Here is a 23678-nt window from a genome sequence, read left to right on the forward strand (position 1 = left end):
GGTCTTGAGACCCAGGAGGTCTGATCACTGTGGTTTCTGTCCAGGGTACCACACACAGAGTACCCCCACTGAATAGGACTACTCAGCAAGTATATTAGCAGCAATACAAACGGAATGTCTGAGTCAGAAATCTGAGAATCAGTCCAAGGTCTCTACTGATTTTCTTTCAAATCGATGGCTGAGGTTTCAGGACTCCCTTGTGGGTGACAAGGTATTAAACTCTATAATGGATGAATAAAGCCCTGCCTGGAAGAAGCAAGATACAGAACCTACAGATTCTGTAACATACACTGTACTGCATTATAATTGGTTAATACAATATTAATAATGAGGAGACCGAAAGACGTCTGAAGTAGGAATGAAGAACGTTCTTTCAACACAAACCGGTGAAGCCTAACCAAATGTACCAAGTAAAAAGCTGTGGAAATAGTCTTTTACTATCAGCATTACCAAAACCAAAATGTTACATTTGATAGCTTCATGGTAAGTCTCAGAAATGTTTTAGGCCCCCTATTCAGACAACCAAGTTTCTGACTAGACTCGGACTTACTGATTTCAGTTGGACCGTTCAATCCTCATGGACCCTTATTTTTTTTTCTCATGGACCATCAGTTGACGTGAAAAAAAGTTACAACATGTCCTGTTCTGATTTCCTCAAGACTGCACACTAAAGACACTCAGACTCGCATCCATTTTTTTTTTTTTTCCCCATAAATCTTCCATTGTACCTGGAGTACTAGGGAACACGCAGGCCCTGAGCGGCGATGCATGATTACTGTATGGTCCTAACAATTTTCTGAGTCTTGCATTGACCCTTAGGGCCTATTCACATGACAGTATATGCTGTGGATTTTGACCCTCATTCAGTAGTAGATTCCACTCTTAGGACTAGTTCACTCAAGAGTTTTTTGCAGGTGGATATTGACGCAGAATCCGCCTCAAAATCCACCTGCAAAAAAAGCTCCCATTGACTTCAATGAGAGTCATTCACTTTTTTTTTCCGCTAGCGTTTTTTTTTCCACTAGCAGAAATAAGAAGTGAGATGCCCTTCTTCCCACGGCTGAGACAGCTGTGGTGTGAGACTCTCTCCTGACTAGGCCCATCCTAGAATCATCCGGTCCTAATCAGGAGCAGAATGCCGCAACGGGATACCGGACCCCTCCATTACACAGGTATCATAACTTACAAAACAGTGGGTAACATGCAGTAGTAATATCCTAGTACCTGCATAGTATAGGTTCGCTACTGAATGAGGCTTCCTTGTCTGGGCAGATATGCTCTCATAATTTGTTCAAATAGTAGCATCTTATTCAGGGCTCGTTCACATCTGCGCCCGGTCTCCGTTCATGCAGGTTTCCTGCACAAAACTGAGCGGAGACGAAAACCTGCAAGACTCTTTCAAACCCATTCATTTGAATGGGTTTGAAAGATGTCCGGCCATGAGCACCGGTGAGCGTTTTATGCTCTCCGCCGCTAAACCGTTTTTTAAAATCGGATACAGAGTCGGACATGCAGTACTCTGTGTCCGGTTTTGAAAAAACGGTTTCGCGGCGGAGAGCATAAAACGCTCACCGATGCACACAGCCGGACACGGTCTGACAGCTTTCCATCTTCTGCATGCAGAAGACGGAAAGCTCAGAACGGACTCCGGGCGCTAGTGTGAACCTAGTGTTATCTACACAGTTTGTGACTACAGCAGTAATGCAGTTTAATTCATACACTAAAGTTTGCATATGTCTTAGCACCCTCTACAGACAGCTGCTGCATTTTTTGTGTGTTTCTTTAGAAGTAGTATCATACCTGGCTGCTATAAATACATAGACTCTGATCCTGACCCAGAAATGACCGGTCAGTGATGCTAGATAAGACTACAACAATGCAGAACATGTAATAAGGGTCATTACTCAGATCACAGCACAATGTAATGCAACATTTCTGGATAGTTTATTTGCATAGGAAACAACAGACTAGAACACGGATGGTGCTACAGAACCAGGACTTATGATCCAGAGCAAGATCCTTCAATATATAATAAGAGGTTATGACATTATCATTGCAGCAGATGTTGATTCTGTTCAATTCAACTATATAACAAAAGCAAAATGAAATGTAAAGCTTTAACATGCTCTTAGAGAAAAGAGACAGTCAGGTCACCCTGAAGCACATCATTATGAAGCAGCAGAACTCCTTTATGTGTGAAAAATCTTTTCAGAGTCTCTGACAACACTTACTGTCACATATTCTGGCAGTTCAGCATTGCCATAGTCATTCCCATTGTCATGGACAGATGTTTGGCTCTAAATCAGTGTAGCATTCAATGACTAGATCAGAATTACTACCGGTAGTACTAAAGTTAGCTCTATTGTACACATAAATGTAGAAAGAAATTTGGGTCCACCCTATGGCAAAACTGAACCAAGTCTATGTGCAATAAAATTGCTTTTATAGAATGCTCTTGGTGCAAGCGGAGGGGAAACACAGCAATCTTACTTATGGAGATATGCTCATTCTCATGTTTATTCCTGCACAGATGAGCTATCGCTATGTCCCTCCTGCACTGGAACCACAGACAAATGTCCCTCCTGTATTGGAGCCACACAGAAATGTCCCTCCTGTACTGGAGCCACTGGCAAATGTCCCTCCTGTACTGGAGCCACTGGCAAATGTCCCTCCTGTACTGGAGCCACTGGTAAATGTCCCTCCTGTGCTGGAGCTACTGGTAAATGTCCCTCCTGTACTGGAGCCACTGGTAAATGTCCCTCCTGTACTGGAGCCACTGGTAAATGTCCCTCCTGTACTGGAGCCTCAGTGTAATGCCCTTCAGATACTGGATCCACTGAGAAATGCCCTTCAGGTACTGGAGCCACTGGTAAATGTCCGTCCTGTACTGGAGCCTCAGTGTAATGCCCTTCAGATACTGGATCCACTGAGAAATGCCCTTCAGGTACTGGAGCCACTGGTAAATGTCCGTCCTGTACTGGAGCCTCAGTGTAATGTCCTTCAGATACTGGATCCACTGAGAAATGCCCTTCAGGTACTGGAGCCACTGGTAAATGTCCGTCCTGTACTGGAGCCTCAGTGTAATGTCCTTCAGATACTGGAGCCACTGAGAAATGCCCTTCAGGTACTGAATCCACTGGTAAATGTCCCTCCTGTACTGGAGCCACTGGTAAATGTCCCTCCTGTACTGGAGCCACTGGCAAATGTCCCTCCTGCACTGGAGCCACTGAGAAATGCCCCTCCTGTACTGGAGCCACAGAAAAATGCCCTTCAGTTACTGGAGCCACTGGCAAATGTCCATCCTGTATTGGAACCACTGAAAAATGTCCCTCTTGAATAGGAATCACTGACAAATGTCCCTCCTGTATCGGAACCACTGACAAATGTCCGTCCGCTATTGGAACCACTGACAAATGTCCGTCTGGTATTGGAGCCACTGACAAATGCCCTTCCCGTAGTGGAGCCACTGACAAATGTCCGTCCTGCATTGGAACCACTGAGAAATGCCCCTCCATCATTGGAATCACCGATAAATGTCCTTCTTGCACTGGAATCACTGACATAGGTCCCTCCTCCATAGGGGCCTCTGGCAAATGCCCCTCTTGACTTGATGGTTTGTGCACAACTACATCCTGCATAGAGGCATCATGTAACTGGCCCTCACCCACAGACATCCCTGGTCCACGTTGTGCAGATTCCTCTGCTGAAGGTTCAAGGTTACCCTCATTGGCTGCTTTCCAGTTTCTCAATGATACAGGATGTGGAAGACACAGGAATAATCTGCAAAATTTGTAGGCTTTTGGAGAGGCGTAATACAGACTCAAGGCAAATTCCTTCATGGGGCTGCAGTACTGAGTGACACTGTGACGCCGGTAGCCATTCTTCAGCTGCTGAGTGAACAGAACCTGAGCAAGGCCACTGCAATGCTCTGCTATCACCTGCTCCGGATCTCTCTCCATCATATTGTTCTTCCGTAAATCAACCAGTGTTTTCTTCAGATTTTTGATCTTGGCACCTTGGCGCAAGACTTGCTTCTGTAGGGATTTGATCTTTCGTCTCAATTTAACGACTTTTGGGTCAGCAACAGGGGTGGGAATGTCATTCTCCTTGTCACCAGACACAGCAGAGTACGCATGGTCAACTGTAATGTAATCAGCTTGGTTCTCACAAGGAGGTCTGGCTGGTTCATGCCAACTTGTATGGTGCACTACAATTCTCATATCTGGTAAACGGCTTTCAATCAGTGCCCCTTCTCCCTGTTTCCTGCCCGGTGCTTCCACTGATTGCTTATGAGCAGACTGTTTAGTTGCTACCGGCCCATCCTCCATTACCTGCTCTTCCACTCTCTGCTGATTACCCGGGATTTGTGACTCCCTATTTGCAACCACCTGCTGCTCACTCTGTGTTTTTGGCTTCAATTTTTCATCCTGATTGTCTATTGCGTGCTTTCCGCTTCCTTGTGTCTCCTTCTCATTTTTCTTGTTCTGGGCTTCCAACTCCTGCGTTCCTTCCTCATCTCCTACCACCTGCATCTTTCCCTGTGTTATTTCCTCATTCTTTTGTCCTTGTGCTTCCATTGTCTTCTCCTCACTCTGCAATATCTGACTCTCAAACTGTGGTTTCACCGCCTGACTCTCAAGCTGCGGTTTTACCACCTGACTCTCAAGCTGCTGTTCTACAAACTGATTCTCATGCTGCGGTCCCACTGCCTGACTCTCAAGCTGCTGTTCTACAAACTGATTCTCATGCTGCGGTCCCAATGCCTGACTCTCTAGCTGCGATCCCATCGCCTGATTCTCACGCTGCGATCCCATCGCCTGATTCTCATGCTGCGGTCCCAATGTCTGACTCTCAAGCTGAGGTTTCACCGCTGGCTGCTCAAGCTGCGATTCATCATCACTCTCTACACCTTGCATTTCCTCTGTCTGATTATTGCCCTTTGTGTGATCCTCCACCTTCCCTGTTCCCTCCTCTTTCCCTGGTCTTTCCTCCATCTGCATTTCACTCTGCATTCCCATTTCCTCTTCATGAGTGTAGCTCACATCAGACTTTCCTGGGACCTCTTGCTCCATTTTCTCATCCTTTATTTCGTTGGGGTTGGCAGTTTTGCTTGTTGTCTTTTTTGTATATTTTCTCTTTTTAGTCTTCTTCCTTCGTTGGATGGGGTAGAGAGGGGTGGGCACAGCATCCATGCGCAGATAAGGACAGGCAGCCCCGGGACGTATCATGTAGTCTTTCTCTGTAAAGTGATCACTGCAGACTTTGCTGTGAATGGATGGGGTCCAATCATTTCTCTGGACAGCTTCAATCCACTTGGAGAGACGTTCTGGATCTTTCATGGGAAATCTACAAATTAGAAATCGCACATTTATATCCATTATATAGTTATTGGTGCAACTTTCTAATAATATAAATCATAAATTTGTCCAAGAAAAGCTCTCTGTTGTCCTTTGTTGGAGGAAAGAAAGTGGGTTGGGCGATATCCAGACCACCGGAATACAGGCTCTGGCAATATTGATCATGTGTTGTAGGCGTGGAGGGAGTAAGTCTGCTGCTTTTCATCAAACACAGCCCTTCATTTTCTGAGGCTGGAAAACCCTTTAATAATGGATGTCCCTTATGATCAGTATAGTTTCCTATTCATGGACAGCAAGCAGACATGAAAACTTGAAAATGGTGAGCAGCTGTAATACGGAGTTTATTAGAAAGTGGCAGAACTTTCCACTGTTTACACTTCATTTACTAGATGGTTCCTATATGATGTGCAGGAAAACTTGGAATTACCTGAAGAAGTGTTTTCCACAACCCTTGTGCATGCGATTCGTACACCCAAACATGGCACACACCGTCATCTTGCCACTGAAAAAAAACAAAAAAAACAGCCATAAATCTGTCACAACCAGACAAAAGTTTAATACAATGGCTTCTTAGTTTCTGGGAAAGCAGGGTGTCAGCATCATAGTTGCTATTTCACCCCAAGGTGTCACCCAGCTTTACCAAATTACTGAATGGTAAACATGCTAATTTATGTAGCAGTAAAGTTGTTACTACTAGACAGATTGGGGTGAAGCAGGAAGGCAGCCATAGTGATCAGTACTTAATGTCTACTTGCTTTTCACATTTGAAGAAATAGCTTTGAAAGTGAGGTGCAGCTCTATACAATAACAGAGTGTGATATAGGGGTGCAGTGGTGTATTATTATAGTGGGATATGGGGGTACAGCAGTGTATTATTATAGTGTTTTATGGCAGTACAGTAGTGTTATAGTGTGATAAAAAGCTACAGCTGTATATTACAGTAGTGGGATACTGGGGTACAGCAGTATATTATTGTTGTGTGGGTGCTACAGCAATGTATTATTTTATTATGATATGGAGAACAACAGTATATTAGTAAGTTACGCTATGTTCACACCTGCGTTCAGCACTCCGTTCTGTGCTTTCCGTTTTCTACATGCAAGAAAACAGAAAACACAGACCGTGTCCGGCCGTGAGTGGCGGTGAGTGTTTTATGCTCTCCGCCGCGAAACCGTTTTCTAAAATCCGGACACAGAGTACTGCATGTCCGACTCTGTGTCCGGATTAAAAACCCGGTTTTGCGGCGGAGAGCGTAAAACGCTCACCGCCGCTCACGGCCGGACATCTTTCTCACCCATCCAAATGGATGGACACAAACCCCAATTTAAGCTCAACAAACAGTAACAACCACTCCTTTAAATCACGTTCCCCATGACAACCACAAATGGAATAGGCAATGGGAATTCCAAAAGCCCTCACCCTTAACTGTCATTTTGAGTGTGTGTGTGTGTGTGTGAGTGTGTGTGTGTGTGTGTGTGTGTGTGTGTGTGTGTGTGTGTGATGTGGTAAGACCTTCCAAAATTCACTTTTCTAGCCCTTAACATGAGCCCTTCCAAACAAAGTTACATGACCTTAAGCTGAGCTACCAGCAGAGATTGAGGCCCTTGGCATGAGTAGAGCCTTGCACCAGCAGTGTTTTTGGCACTTAGGGTGAGTTGAGCCTTGTACCAGCGTGTGTCCCTTAACATCAGGCGGGCCCTAAGTTCTGCGCTTTGCACAAAAGTTCCACATTAACTAGGCTGAATGGTACAAAGATTAGTAGGCCCGAGAACCAGGAACAGGTCTTGCAATGGCTGTCGGATAACGCTTAAAGCACATTGTCCACCAGCCAGTCAGCCTCTACCTCCTCTTACCCAACAGTCTTGTCCTCCTTCCACCCAAAATTCCCAATCTTCCCAGAACAATAACCCCAACTGTCCCTGCTCCCCAGAGCTGTTCTCCCTTCCTTTGACTGTACCGCAACCTGCCCCTCCATTTCGCGATTCCACGGACCTAACAGACGAGTATCTGTGTCCAGATGCTCAAACACTAGAGTCTCCTCCATTCCATCTCCGGTCGATTTGGTGGCGGATGACCAGCAACCCACCCTCATCGACGACGATGAGACGCAGTTGCTGTCAGGGCAGCCAGTTGACATGCGCATTGTGCAGGAGGAGGAGGCGAAACAGGAGTTGGAAGAGGAGGTGGTGGACGACGAGGACACCGACCCCACCTGGACAAGGCAGATGTCAAGCTGGGAAAGTAGTGTGGATGTTGAGGCAGGTGCAGCACCAAAAAGGGTAGCTAGAGGCAGAGACATGTCCAGAGGCAGAGGTCAGCTGCTTTGCCGAAGCCAGGCCAGACCCGGAATGTCCGAAGATGTTCCCTTTTGTACCCAGCCCAGAAAAACTCCCCCATCGAGGGCACGTTTCTTGAAGGTGTAGAGTTTTTTCAAGGAATGCGCCGAGGACAGATATAGTGTCGTCTACACAATTTGCCTCTCGAAATCGAGTAGGGGCCCTGAGAAGAGCAACCTGTCCACCACTTCAATGCACCGTCATTTGGAATCCAAGCAATGGAATCAGTGGCAGGCAGCAACGGCAGGACAAACGTCGCCCGCCGTTCATGCCACTGCCTCTGCTCACAGTGCTGGCGATGCACTCCAGAGGACGAGCCAGGACATCACTTCATCTGCCTCCGCCACTTTGTTGACTTCTCCCTCATCCTCCCCTGTTTCTGTCTTATCTCCTTCTCCTGCACCATCAAAGGCACCATCAGGCGCTTCTTTACAACAACCCACCATCTCTCAGACATTGGAGCGCCGGCAGAAATACACCGCTAACCACCCACCCACGCAAGCCTAGAACGCCAACATCGCTAAACTGCTGGCCCAGGAGAGGTTGGCGTTCCGGCTTGTTGAAACTCCCGCCTTCCCGGACCTGATGGCAACTGTGGCACCTCACTATGCCGTCCCTAGCCGTCTCAACTTCTCCCGGTGTGGCGTCCCCGCCTTGCACCAGCACGTGTCACTCAACATCAGGTGGGCCCTTAGTTCCGCGCTTTGCTGCAAGGTCCACTTGACCACCGACACTTGGACAAGCGCCTGTGGTCAGGGATGCTGCAGTGCTTATCTTTAATGACAGGCAGGGTGAATGTGGTGGAGTCTGTTCCCCGGGTGCAAACTGGGGTGGCCTATCTCCTCTCCCAGGCCAAAATTCATGGCAGGAGTAGACTGAAACCCTACGACGCTGCAACCTCCACCACAGCTACTAGCGGCAAACGCTAAAACACTGGTGTGGGGAGACGTCAGCAGGCGGTGCTGAAGCTCATCAGCTTGGGGGACAGACAGCACAGTGCCTCCGAGGTCAGGGATGCCATCCTGGCTGAGATGGCATTTTTTTTTCCCTGCTACACCTGGGGCCTGGCATTTTTACGCCTGTGATAATGGCTGGAACCTGGTAGCGGCTATGGAGCTTGCCAGCCTCCAACACGTTCCATGTTTGGCCCACGTCTAACCTAGTGGTGCAAAGTTTTTTAAAAACATACCCAAATGTACCGAAGCTACTGTTGAAAATGCGGCGCTTGTGCGCCCACTTTTGCAAGTGCACAGGAGTCGCTGCTAGCCTAAAAACACTCTAGCAAGGCCTACATCTGTCCAAACACAGGCTGTTGTCCGTCATTCACACACGCTGAAACCCTACAATACCATATCTTGAGCAGGGTGTGTGAGCTGCACAGACCTTTGATGGAGTTCCATCTACAAAACCCAAGGGTTCCTCAAAGTCAGCAACCAAAGTTTCTGCACCATGAGTTTCCAGGGGTGGCAGAGTTATGGCTAGGGGAAGAGGCATGGATAGGGATGATGTCTAGGAGCAAAAGCAGTGTGGATGTGGAGGCAAGCTAAGCAGGAAAAACTGGGGGTACAAGCTAAGGCATGGACTGGGGTGATGTCTAGGGGCAAAAGCAGTGTGGATGTGGAGGCAAGCTAAGCAGGAAAAACTGGGGGTACAAGCTAAGGCATGGACTGGGGTGATGTCTAGGGGCAAAAGCAGTGTGGATGTGGAGGCAAGCTAAGCAGGAAAAACTGGGGGTACAAGCTAAGGCATGGACTGGGGTGATGTCTAGGGGCAAAAGCAGTGTGGATGTGGAGGCAAGCTAAGCAGGAAAAACTGGGGGTACAAGCTAAGGCATGGACTGGGGTGATGTCTAGGGGCAAAAGCAGTGTGGATGTGGAGGCAAGCTAAGCAGGAAAAACTGGGGGTACAAGCTAAGGCATGGACTGGGGTGATGTCTAGGGGCAAAAGCAGTGTGGATGTGGAGGCAAGCAAAGCAGGGAAAATGGTGGCTAGAGGCAAAGGGATGTCCATAGGCAGCAAGGGCAAAGATGCAAAACTCTCCCGTTTCAAGAATTTTCCTGACTTGTTTCCCCACAAAACATTCCTGGGAGGAGGGCTGAAACACCACCCTCCTCCTCCTCCGCTGTTAGATTGACCCCAGCTACGAGCTGAAAACGCTGCAACACTGGTGTGGGGAGACGTCAGCAGGCTGGGCTGAAGCTCATCAGCTTGGGAGACGGACAGCACACTGCCTCTGAGGTCAGGGATGCCATCCTGGATGAGATGGCAATTTGTTTATCCCCGCTGCCCCTGGGGCCAGGTTTTTTAGCTTGTTGGAGGGCTCTGGAGCTTGCCAGCCTCCAACACGTTCCATGCCTGGCCCACATGTTCAATGTAGTGGTGCAATGATTTTTAAAAACATACCCCAAATTAGCTGAGCTAAGGGTGAAAGTGCGGCACTTGGACACCCACTTTCCCAAGTCTACAGTACCTGGAGCTAGCCGCAATACACTCCAGCAAGGCCTACATCTGCCTGAAGCACCTACTGTTGTGCGAGGTCACCACACGCTCTAACCCTAGATACCGTATGTTCAGCAGGGTGTGTGAGCAGCAGAGACCTTTGATGGAGTACCAGCTACAAAACCCAAGGGTTCCTCAGAGTCAGCTCCCTCACTTTCTGCACCATGAGTTTCCATGGGTGGCAGACTTATGGCTAGAGGCACAGGCATGGATAGGGGTGATGTGTAGGGGCAAAAGCAGTGTGGATGTGGAGGCAAGCTAAGCAGCAAAAACTGGGGGTACAAGCAGCCGGTGGCATCATCACTGACAAGCACAGCTGTCTGTCAGCTGACAGGCTGACTTTCACCAAAATGAACAGACAATGGATAGACTCATCATATACATGTCAGTTACATGACAAATTTAGTGCAATTTGCAAGTCCAAGATGGTTTGGAGATCTGCGGAGAGGAATCTCACCACCTCTTGCGGGTGCCATCATTTGGAAGGCAAGCCCTGGGCTCAGTGGGTGAGAGCAAGCGCAGGATAATCGTCGTTTGGCCTGGCGGCCACTGCCTCTTCCACTGTTGACAGGGCTGGCGCTGCAGTCCAGACCAGGAGCCAGGACACCTCCACATCTGCCTCTGACACTTTGGGGAGTTCACCCTTATCCTCACCTTTTCCTGCCATTTCTCCTTTTGCCCGCGCCATCATGCGCCTCTTCCCAGCAACTCCCCATCTCCCAAGCCTTTCATTTCATGCTAAAGTACAGCGCAACCCACCCACATGCCCAAGGCTTCAACGGCCTCATCTCAAGAAATCTGGCCCAGGAGATGTTGGAATCCCGGCTGGGGGACACTCTGCCCTTTTTGGGCAGAGTGTCTACTGCGCCACCGCACTGTGCCGTCCACACCAGCACTTTCCCCCAAACATGAGGCGGTCCCTAAATTCAGCGCTTAGCCCTAAAGTTCCATGTGACCAGTTACGAATGGACAAGTGCATGTGGACAGGGACGCTAACTTTCAATTTGGGCACAGTGGTTGAATGTAGTTGAGGCGTGGACCGGGTCGCAAAATGTGGTGGCCTGACTTGTCTCCCCACACAACATTCCTGGGAGGAGGGCTGAAACACCACCCTCCTCCGCTGTTAAATTGACCCCAGCTACGAGCTGGAAACGCTGCAACACTGGTGTGGGGAGACGTCAGCGGGCCGTGCTGAAGCTCATCAGCTTGGGGGCTAGACAGCACACTGCCTACAAAGTGAGTCATGCCATCCTCGATGAGACGGCAATGTGGTTTTTGCCACTGCACCTGGGCCCAGGCATGTTGTCATGTGTGATAATGGCCGTAACCTGGGATTGGCTCTGTAGCTTGGCAGCCTGCAACATATTCCATGCCTGGGCCACGTTTTTAACTCATTGCTGCTAATCTTTTGAAAAAGGTACCCCAATGTTCCTGAGCTACTGGTGAAAGTGTGGTGCTTGTGCGGATAGTTTTTAAAGTGTATAGTTGCCGCTGCTAGCCTCTATGCACTCCTACAACGCCTGTACCTGCTGGAACAACGGCTGTTGTGCGACGTCTCCACACTGCTGGCACTAAACATATCATGTGTTGAGCAGAGTGTGTGAGCAGCACAGACCTTTGATGTAGTTCCAACTCCAAAACCCTCGGGTTCGTCAAAGTCAACTCCCTCAGTTGCTCAACCATGAGTGGCCATGGGTGGCAGACTTATGTGAAATCCCATCCCATCCATTGCACTGGACACGAAACATTAGCATGCGCTCAGCACAACTTCGGATATGGCAGATGCGTTAAGCAGGGTACAACACAGACCAGGCCTGAGCACCAGGAACAGGTGTTAGAAATACTGCAGCATCTGCCATTTCCTTCCAATTTTGGGGTTTTGGACCCGCCACCGACTTGTCTGGACCTAAGTGGGGATCATGAGACACAGTTGCCATCAAGGCAAGCTGTGGTCATGTGCGGTTTGCAGTAAGGGGGCAGTGCGCAATTGGAAGAGGAGTTGGTGGATGACGAGGCCACCGACCCCACATGGACAGGGGTGATGTCTAGGGGCTAAAGCAGTGTAGATGTAGAGGGAAGCTAAATCAACAAAAAACCTGGGTAGAAGCAAAGGCATAAACTGGGGTGATGTTTAGGGGTGAAAGCAGAGTAGATGTGGAGGGAAGCTAAGCAGCAAAAACAGTGGGTAGAAGCAAAGGCATGCAAAACTCTACCCTGTTGGAAGACTTATTCCTAGGTCTGGAACACGTTAATGGCCCCCCTGGACAAATTACTGCCACTCAGGGGCCTAGTGTCACCAGGAGGGACAAGTATAGGCGCATGTTGTGGGAATACCTGGCCGACACCAGCTCTGTCCTCTCCGATCCCTCTGTGCTCTACAGCCTAAACTTATTTTCTCATCTTTTTTTCTGAACTGCACATCTCTTGCCTGCTTCCTTTGGGATCTTAGAAATGGTGGTCCACTTCCACAGATGGTAACTTCAATAGACAGTGTAACGGGAGTAGCTGAGGGATCGCTGTCTTAACCACTTTTTGGCACAAAATTAACTTCCAAAGCCAAATATGGTGCAAGTATATGATGCAAGGACACCTACACACCTATCTCTGACACATTGGGGAGTTCACCCTCATGCGCCCTTTTGGCCTGCACCATCATGCGCCTCTTCCCAGCCACTCCACATTTCCCAAGCTTTTCATTGCAGGCAGAAGTACAATACAACCCACCCCCATGCCCAAGCCTGTAACAGCCTCATCGATAAACTGCTGGCCCTGGAGATGTTGGTGTTTGTTTATGCTTCTGGAGACCCAGGCCTTCCGTCAGCAGATGGCAGCTGGGGCACCTCCCTATGCTGGGCCTAGCCGTTACTACTTCTCTTGGTGTGCTGTCTCTGCCTTGCGCCTGCATGTGTCCCATAACATCAGTCGGGCCCAGAGCTCTGCGCTTTGCTGCAAGGTCCACTTGACCACCGACACATGGACAAGCGCCTGTGGTCAGGGATGCTGCAGTGCTTATCTTTAATGACAGGCAGGGTGAATGTGGTGGAGTCTGTTCCCCGGGTGCAAACTGGGGTGGCCTATCTCCTCTCCCAGGCCAAAATTCATGGCAGGAGTAGACTGAAACCCTACGAAGCTGCAACCTCCACCCCAGCTACTAGCGGAAAACACTGTAACACTGGCATGGGGAGATGTCAGCAGGCCGTGCTGAAACTGATCAGCTTGGGGGACAGACAGCACAGTGCCTCCGAGGTCAGGGATGCCATCCTGGCTGAGATGGCATTTTTTTTTCCCTGCTACACCTGGGGCCTGGCATTTTTGCGCCTGTGATAATGGCTGGAACCTGGTAGCAGATCTGGAGCTTGCCAGACTCAAACACGGTCCACGCATGGCCCACGTTTTCCAACTTGTTGGTGCCATGTTTCTTTGAAACCTACACCATTGTGCCTGATATACAGGTCAAAGTGGGGCCATTTTCGTAAGTGAGAACTAGCCTCTGCTAGGCAGAAAACATTCAGAGCACACTCCTCTCATCTTCGCACCGTTGGCTGGCGGAGGAAGACGAGGGGGTTGGAGTGGCATCTGATGTCCCTATCCCACACGAGGCTAGAGGGTGCACTTCAGTGCATCCCATTGCTTCACCACAAATGGTGTGAAGGGGAGTGGAAAATGGAGGAAATGGAGAGTGACCCTTACAGTTGGGGCCAGCAAAGGCATGCCAAGTAACACACTGGCACACATGGCTGACTTCATCTTGGGTTGCTTTTCAACACATATTTCACATCATGAAGAACAAATAATACTGGATTTTTTCAAGCCTCGAACCCCGGTCTAGGTCTAATGTCTGTTCCTTTCTTATATTAGGGGAGAGGGAAAAAAAATTACTTCAGTGATACGTTTAGCGTACATAGACTGACTATTAATGTGTATCCCACTTAGTGTTGTTAGGGTTACACACCGTCACAACCTGGCTAAAGCTTCTATAGCTGTTAATAAAGTCAACATAACTTTACGGTATCCAAAAAGACAGCTGGTACCGACAGAGAGCAAGACAAATGTCACCCAAAGCTGTGAGCTCTGAACACCCACAGTGACTTTGGTGTCATCATCATTATAAGGGAGCGGGTGGTAATAAATAACTTGGCAGTGCCTAAAACCCAAAAAGCTTATACAACTATATTTACATTAAGATACACAAATGAAACTTTTCAGTAGCATGTCATGAGACAAGCTGATAAGCTCTTCCTTTGTGCAGTGCTATTTGAAAGTTAAACGCTGCCTTTATTTTAATTCTGGAGAAGGTGCAGACATTAGATTTAGAACATGTTGTCTTCATTGTCCAAATCCTCTATATAGGTAACGTGTTTTTCGGGCCGAGCTGTCTGGGAACGAGCTGGTGCAGCACTGACAACCTGGGTGAATATGGCAAGAGCCTGAGATGTAGGGTGAATGAATCCCCAAATTATTTGTGGAATTCCCAGTGAGACAATGGCACTATCTACCAGTAGCAAAAATTATGGGTGCACGTAACCCCCATATATTCTTTGAATTCCCAGTCAGACAATGGCACTATATACCAGTAGTAAAAATTGTGGGTGCACATAACCCCCATATATTCTTTGAATTCCCAGTCAGACAATGGCACTGTATACCAGTATTAAAAATTGTGGGTGCACATAACCCCCATATATTCTTTGAATTCCCAGTCAGACAATGGAACTGTATAGCAGTAGCAAAAATTGTGGGTGCACGTAACCCCCATATATTCTTTGAATTCCCAGTCAGACAATGGCACTGTATACCAGTATTAAAATTGTGGGTGCACATAACCCCCATATATTCTTTGAATTCCCAGTCAGACAATGGCACTGTATACCAGTATTAAAAATTGTGGGTGCACATAACCCCCATATATTCTTTGAATTCCCAGTCAGACAATGGCACTGTATACCAGTATTAAAAATTGTGGGTGCACATAACCCCCATATATTCTTTGAATTCCCAGTCAGACAATGGCACTATATACCAGTAGTAAAAATTGTGGGTGCACATAACCCCCATATATTCTTTGAATTCCCAGTCAGACAATGGCACTGTATACCAGTATTAAAAATTGTGGGTGCACATAACCCCCATATATTCTTTGAATTCCCAGTGAGACAATGGAACTGTATAGCAGTAGCAAAAATTGTGGGTGCACGGAACCCCCATATATTCTTTGAATTCCCAGTCAGACAATGGCACTGTATACCAGTAGTAAAAATTGTGGGTGCACATAACCCCCATATATTCTTTGAATTCCCAGTCAGACAATGGCACTGTATACCAGTAGTAAAAATTGTGGGTGCACATAACCCCCATATATTCTTTGAATTCCCAGTCAGACAATGGCACTATATACCAGTAGTAAAAATTGTGGGTGCACATAACCCCCATATATTCTTTGAATTCCCAGTCAGACAATGGCACTATATACCAGTAGTAAAAATTGTGGGTGCACATAACCCCCATATATTCTTTGAATTCCCAGTCAGACAATGGCACTATATACCAGTAGTAAAAATTGTGGGTGCACATAACCCCCATATATTCTTTGAATTCCCAGTCAGACAATGGCACTATATACCAGTAGTAAAAATTGTGGGTGCACATAACCCCCATATATTCTTTGAATTCCCAGTCAGACAATGGCACTGTATACCAGTATTAAAAATTGTGGGTGCACATAACCCCCATATATTCTTTGAATTCCCAGTCAGACAATGGCACTATATACCAGTAGTAAAAATTGTGGGTGCACATAACCCCCATATATTCTTTGAATTCCCAGTCAGACAATGGCACTGTATACCAGTATTAAAAATTGTGGGTGCACATAACCCCCATATATTCTTTGAATTCCCAGTGAGACAATGGAACTGTATAGCAGTAGCAAAAATTGTGGGTGCACGTAACCCCCATATATTCTTTGAATTCCCAGTCAGACAATGGCACTGTATACCAGTAGTAAAAATTGTGGGTGCACATAACCCCCATATATTCTTTGAATTCCCAGTCAGACAATGGCACTGTATACCAGTAGTAAAAATTGTGGGTGCACATAACCCCCATATATTTTTTGAATTCCCAGTCAGACAATGGCTCTATATACCAGTAGTAAAAATTGTGGGTGCACATAACCCCCATATATTCTTTGAATTCCCAGTCAGACAATGGCACTGTATACCAGTAGTAAAAATTGTGGGTGCACATAACCCCCATATATTCTTTGAATTCCCAGTCAGACAATGGCACTGTATACCAGTATTAAAAATTGTGGGTGCACATAACCCCCATATATTCTTTGAATTCCCAGTCAGACAATGGCACTATATACCAGTAGTAAAAATTGTGGGTGCACATAACCCCCATATATTCTTTGAATTCCCAGTCAGACAATGGCACTGTATACCAGTATTAAAAATTGTGGGTGCACATAACCCCCATATATTCTTTGAATTCCCAGTCAGACAATGGAACTGTATAGCAGTAGCAAAAATTGTGGGTGCACGTAACCCCCATATATTCTTTGAATTCCCAGTCAGACAATGGCACTGTATACCAGTATTAAAAATTGTGGGTGCACATAACCCCCATATATTCTTTGAATTCCCAGTCAGACAATGGCACTGTATACCAGTATTAAAAATTGTGGGTGCACATAACCCCCATATATTCTTTGAATTCCCAGTCAGACAATGGCACTGTATACCAGTATTAAAAATTGTGGGTGCACATAACCCCCATATATTCTTTGAATTCCCAGTCAGACAATAGCACTATATACCAGTAGTAAAAATTGTGGGTGCACATAACCCCCATATATTCTTTGAATTCCCAGTCAGACAATGGCACTGTATACCAGTATTAAAAATTGTGGGTGCACATAACCCCCATATATTCTTTGAATTCCCAGTCAGACAATGGCACTGTATACCAGTAGTAAAAATTGTGGGTGCACATAACCCCCATATATTCTTTGAATTCCCAGTCAGACAATGGCACTGTATACCAGTATTAAAAATTGTGGGTGCACATAACCCCCATATATTCTTTGAATTCCCAGTCAGACAATGGCACTATATACCAGTAGTAAAAATTGTGGGTGCACATAACCCCCATATATTCTTTGAATTCCCAGTCAGACAATGGCACTGTATACCAGTATTAAAAATTGTGGGTGCACATAACCCCCATATATTCTTTGAATTCCCAGTCAGACAATGGAACTGTATAGCAGTAGCAAAAATTGTGGGTGCACGTAACCCCCATATATTCTTTGAATTCCCAGTCAGACAATGGCACTGTATACCAGTATTAAAAATTGTGGGTGCACATAACCCCCATATATTCTTTGAATTCCCAGTCAGACAATGGCACTATATACCAGTAGTAAAAATTGTGGGTGCACATAACCCCCATATATTCTTTGAATTCCCAGTCAGACAATGGCACTGTATACCAGTATTAAAAATTGTGGGTGCACATAACCCCCATATATTCTTTGAATTCCCAGTGAGACAATGGAACTGTATAGCAGTAGCAAAAATTGTGGGTGCACGGAACCCCCATATATTCTTTGAATTCCCAGTCAGACAATGGCACTGTATACCAGTAGTAAAAATTGTGGGTGCACATAACCCCCATATATTCTTTGAATTCCCAGTCAGACAATGGCACTGTATACCAGTAGTAAAAATTGTGGGTGCACATAACCCCCATATATTCTTTGAATTCCCAGTCAGACAATGGCACTATATACCAGTAGTAAAAATTGTGGGTGCACATAACCCCCATATATTCTTTGAATTCCCAGTCAGACAATGGCACTATATACCAGTAGTAAAAATTGTGGGTGCACATAACCCCCATATATTCTTTGAATTCCCAGTCAGACAATGGCACTGTATACCAGTATTAAAAATTGTGGGTGCACATAACCCCCATATATTCTTTGAATTCCCAGTGAGACAATGGAACTGTATAGCAGTAGCAAAAATTGTGGGTGCACGTAACCCCCATATATTCTTTGAATTCCCAGTCAGACAATGGCACTGTATACCAGTAGTAAAAATTGTGGGTGCACATAACCCCCATATATTCTTTGAATTCCCAGTCAGACAATGGCACTGTATACCAGTAGTAAAAATTGTGGGTGCACATAACCCCCATATATTCTTTGAATTCCCAGTCAGACAATGGCACTGTATACCAGTATTAAAAATTGTGGGTGCACATAACCCCCATATATTCTTTGAATTCCCAGTCAGACAATGGCACTATATACCAGTAGTAAAAATTGTGGGTGCACATAACCCCCATATATTCTTTGAATTCCCAGTCAGACAATGGCACTGTATACCAGTATTAAAAATTGTGGGTGCACATAACCCCCATATATTCTTTGAATTCCCAGTCAGACAATGGAACTGTATAGCAGTAGCAAAAATTGTGGGTGCACATAACCCCCATATATTCTTTGAATTCCCAGTCAGACAATGGCACTGTATACCAGTATTAAAAATTGTGGGTGCACATAACCCCCATATATTCTTTGAATTCCCAGTCAGACAATGGCACTGTATACCAGTATTAAAAATTGTGGGTGCACATAACCCCCATATATTCTTTGAATTCCCAGTCAGACAATGGCACTGTATACCAGTATTAAAAATTGTGGGTGCACATAACCCCCATATATTCTTTGAATTCCCAGTCAGACAATGGCACTATATACCAGTAGTAAAAATTGTGGGTGCACATAACCCCCATATATTCTTTGAATTCCCAGTCAGACAATGGCACTGTATACCAGTATTAAAAATTGTGGGTGCACATAACCCCCATATATTCTTTGAATTCCCAGTCAGACAATGGCACTGTATACCAGTAGTAAAAATTGTGGGTGCACATAACCCCCATATATTCTTTGAATTCCCAGTCAGACAATGGCACTGTATACCAGTATTAAAAATTGTGGGTGCACATAACCCCCATAACCTCCATATATAATCATTTACATATCTGTCACAACTTCAATTTTGCAGCTATTTGAAATTTCCTTCTGGGTGTGTTATTTTTGGTAATGAGTGTAATATAGTGTGGTGTATTATTATAATGTGATATAGTATGCACTATAATATTATATTCTGATATTGGGGTACAGCAGTATATTATTATATTTCTTTGTGATATGAGGCTAAAGCAGTATATTATTATAGTGTGATATGAGGGTACAGCAGTGTATTATTCTTATTAATACTGTGTGATATGAGGCTATAGCAGTGTAGCAATTTTTATTACAGTGTAATATGAGAGTACAGCAGTGCATTATTACTGTTATTATAGGTTGACATGAGGGTATAGAAGTGTATTATTATAATAGTGTGATATAGGAGTATAGCACTGTATTATTGTGTTCTGATTTGTGGCATGGGAATACAGCAGTGTACTATTATTATTGTGTGATATGGAAGTACACTAGTGGACTATTATATTACCTGTGTGATATGAGGCTACATCAGTATATTATTAATTATTATTTTTATGTGATATGAGGCTATAGCACTGTATTGCTGTTGTTATTATCGCGTGATATGAGGGTACAGCAGTTTATTATTATTATTACTGTGTGATATGAAGGTACAGCAGTGTATTATTAGTACTGTGTGATATAAGGGTACAGAAGACAGTGTATTATTATTATCACTGTATGATATGAAGGTACAGCAGACAGTGTATTACTATTGCTATGGGGGTAGAGCAGTGTATTATTATTATTATAGTGTGATAATGAGGGTACAGCAGTGTATTATTATTATTATAGTGTGATATGAGGGTACAGCAGTGTATTATTAGTACTGTGTGATATAAGGGTACAGAAGACAGTGTATTTTTATTATCACTGTATGATATGAAGGTAAAACAGACAGTGTATTACTATTGCTATGGGGTAGAGCAGGGTATTACCGGTATTATTATTATAATGTGATATGAGGGTACAGCAGTGTTCTATTAGCACTGTGTGATATGAGGGTACAGCAGACAGTGTATTGTTAATGCTGTGTGATATGAGAGTACAGCAGTGTACTATTATTACTGTGAGATATGTGGAAGTACACTAGTGGATTATTATATTGCTGTGTACTATGAGGCTACAAACATGGAATATTTTTATAGTGTGATATAAGACGACAGCAGCATATTATTAATTATTATTATGTGATATGAGGCTATAGCACTGTATTGCTCTTGTTATTATAGCGTGATATCAGGGTACAGCAGTGCACTATCATTACTGAGTAATATGGGGGTACAGCAGTGCACTATCATTACTGAGTGATATGGGGGTACAGCAGTTTATTATTATTAGTACAACTGTATGATAGAAGGGTACAGCAGACAGTGTATTATTATTATTATTACTGTATGGTATGAGGGTATAGCAATGTATTATTATATGATATGAGGGTACAGCAGTGTATTATTATTAATGTGTGATATGAGGGTACAGCAGTGTATTATTATTAATGTGTGATATGAGGGCACAGCAGTGTATTATTATTACTGTGTGATATGAGGGTACAGCAGTGTATTATTATTATTACTGTGTGATATGAGGGCACAGCAGTGTATTATTATTACTGTGTGATATGAGGGTACAGCAGTGTATTATTATTAATGTGTGATATGAGGGCACAGCAGTGTATTATTATTACAGTGTGATATGAGGGTAAAGCAGTGTATTATTATTATAGTGTGATATGAGGGTATAGCAGTGTATTATTATTATAGTGTGATATGAGGGTATAGCAGTGTATTATTATTATTATTATAGTGTGATATGAGGGTATAGCAGTGTATTAATATTATAGTGTGATATGAGGGTATAGCAGTGTATTATTATTAAAGTGTGATATGAGGGTATAGCAGTGTATTATTATTATTATAGTGTGATATGAGGGTATAGCAGTGTATTATTATTACAGTGTGATATGAGGGTATAGCAGTGTATTATTATTACTGTGTGATATGAGGGTACAGCAGTGTATTATTATTATTAAAGTGTGATATGAGGGTACAGCAGTGTATTATTATTACTATGTGATATGAGGGTAAAGCAGTGTATTATTATTACTATGTGATATGAGGGTATAGCAGTGTATTATTATTATTAATATTATAGTGTGATATGAGGGTATAGCAGTGTATTAATATTATAGTGTGATATGAGGGTATAGCAGTGTATTATTATTATTATTAATATTATAGTGTGATATGAGGGTATAGCAGTGTATTAATATTACTATGTGATATGAGGGTATAGCAGTGTATTTTTATTAATATTATAGTGTGATATGAGGGCATAGCAGTGTATTATTATTATAATGTGATATGATGGTACAGCAGTGTATTATTATTATTACTGTGTGATATGAGGGTACAGCAGTGTATTATTATAGTGTTACATGAGGGTACAGCAGTGTATTATTATTATTACTGTATGTTATGAGGGTACAGCAGTGTATTATTATTACTATTACAGTGTGATATGAGGGTACAGCAGTGTATTATTATTATTACTGTGTGATATGAGGGTACAGCAGTGTATTATTATTATTACTGTATGTTATGAGGGTACAGCAGTGTATTATTATTACTATTACAGTGTGATATGAGGGTACAGCAGACAGTGTATTATTAATGCTGTGTGATATGAGGGTACAACAGTATATATTATTATCATATCGTGATATGAGGGTACATCGCCGTATTATCACAGTGGTGGTAACATAGTGGATCCAGGTTCCCAGACACACACATACCAGTAGCCGTCAGTAAATCCACTCTACTTCCAGGCGATGTGTCTTCTCCAATATGGCCGCCACTATTTAGCGCTCTCTAGTGTTTGTCGTCGTCTCTGTCATGTGACCACACATTAAATCTCGCGAGATCCCGTCTCCAGAGCCCTGCCCTCCATAACGTCTCGCGAGAGCTGTCGTGATCTCTCTCTTTCTCTCGCAGCCGCCGCCATGGTAGGTAGTGGGACTGAGGCTCTGGGGCCACAACCGGCAGAATGGGGTGATAGAGACCGTTGTGAGTACCGGTCCGTGCCCTGCGTTGGCATGAATTGTGTTGTCGAGCTCTGGCCAGCCCTGGGCGCTTTTGTGCGGGCGGGATGACGTGTGGTGAGCGGCATGTGCTCGGAGCTGGAGGCCTGGAGAGGGAGGAAGCCATGCTGCGAGTCCAGCGAGGCAGAGTGTGAGCTTGGCTTACGAGGCTATGAGCTGTGTATGGATGGAGGCGAGTGTGTGACTAGGGATCACCTGTAGTACAGGGTAGGGGATTCGGTGTCACTAGTATATGCGGTTACTAATGGCAAATGCTATTTTATTCTCTGATTTCGCCATCTTGTAGCAGATACAATCTCCGCTGTCTCATTGGTATTTGTCAGCAATCTGGATAGTCGGTGGTAACACTCCGGATGGCAGATTACTGCATAGATTCACATTAAAGATCACCCTGCCCCTAGCCTTACTTCAGTTCACTGCTCTTCCTATATCGAAATCCATAAATGTAGCTCATGGTTTCCCCTTCTTGTCACCTACACATACCTTTGTCCCCTAAGCCATTCTCAACATCATAAACTTGTCCCTTCTGTTCCCCTTTCTGGTTAGACTCCATATTAAAGGGGGTTTGTAGTATGTGGGTCACAGAGCATTCACCGCACTGGGTAAACCTTCCTACTGATATAGGTGAGGGTCCCCTGATTTGTAGAGCACAGTAGTGTACAGAATCTGTGTTCACCCTTTCCTGATGGGGCTTTGGCGCTCTGTAATGTTACAGACTGCTCTATTCCAGTTGCATTTAGATAAAGCGGAGGCAGAGGAATGACCCTTCCAGACACCCCCCTCCTCCTTAATTGGGGCTCTGTGACGCATAGAGTGTAGTGAATGCACTGTGAAAACGTTTCTTCTCCCTACATAACCCTTTAAATGTTACTTTTGATGCATCCACACAGCATGGTACAGGCAGCTAGAGACAGTACTATCTCTGCTTGCTGTGGGACCATGTAATTATCCTTTTCTCTATAGAGTCTTTTGAATAATCTAAGACCAAACATACAATTCGGCCTCTTTTAATGTAGCATGCTTACTTGTAGCATGCTGCTTGTATCATTAGTAGATAATTTGTTTGGCCTCCCCTTATATGGGAGTCCTATGTGATACAGTCCATCGAGTGTTACTACATGAAAGTGTGTTGGCAGAGATGGTGACCTCTCCTTTAAGAGATCAGAATGGCATGTGATGACATAAAACACCTAAGGTGAAGAATCCCATGCACTTTCCAATACAATATATATATATATATATATATATATATATATATATATATATATATATATATATATATATATATATATATATATATATATATGTTGGAGAAAATAGAT

The 23678-nt window shown here is 44.6% G+C and overlaps 1 protein-coding gene across 2 annotated transcripts; it reads right to left on the reverse strand.

Annotated features, from left to right (window-relative positions):
* Positions 1-1939: 1939 nt before the first annotated feature.
* Positions 1940-22114, reverse strand: LOC142210710 (uncharacterized). Of its 2 annotated transcripts, XM_075280074.1 has the most exons (4): positions 22051-22114; positions 5785-5859; positions 3472-5346; positions 1940-2541 (listed from the first exon to the last, which is right to left on the reverse strand). In XM_075280074.1, the coding sequence occupies exons 2-4, from the start codon at positions 5850-5852 to the stop codon at positions 2517-2519; spliced, it is 1968 nt and encodes a 655-aa protein (XP_075136175.1). In that variant the 5' UTR covers positions 5853-5859; positions 22051-22114; the 3' UTR covers positions 1940-2516. The 2 variants fall into 2 exon arrangements, with proteins under 2 accessions (XP_075136175.1, XP_075136174.1); XM_075280073.1 differs by having other exon boundaries at positions 1940-5346.
* Between the last annotated feature and the right edge of the window lie 1564 nt (positions 22115-23678).

Source organism: Leptodactylus fuscus, chromosome 6, assembly GCF_031893055.1.
Source record: "Leptodactylus fuscus isolate aLepFus1 chromosome 6, aLepFus1.hap2, whole genome shotgun sequence".
NCBI classification, from domain to species: domain Eukaryota; kingdom Metazoa; phylum Chordata; class Amphibia; order Anura; family Leptodactylidae; genus Leptodactylus; species Leptodactylus fuscus.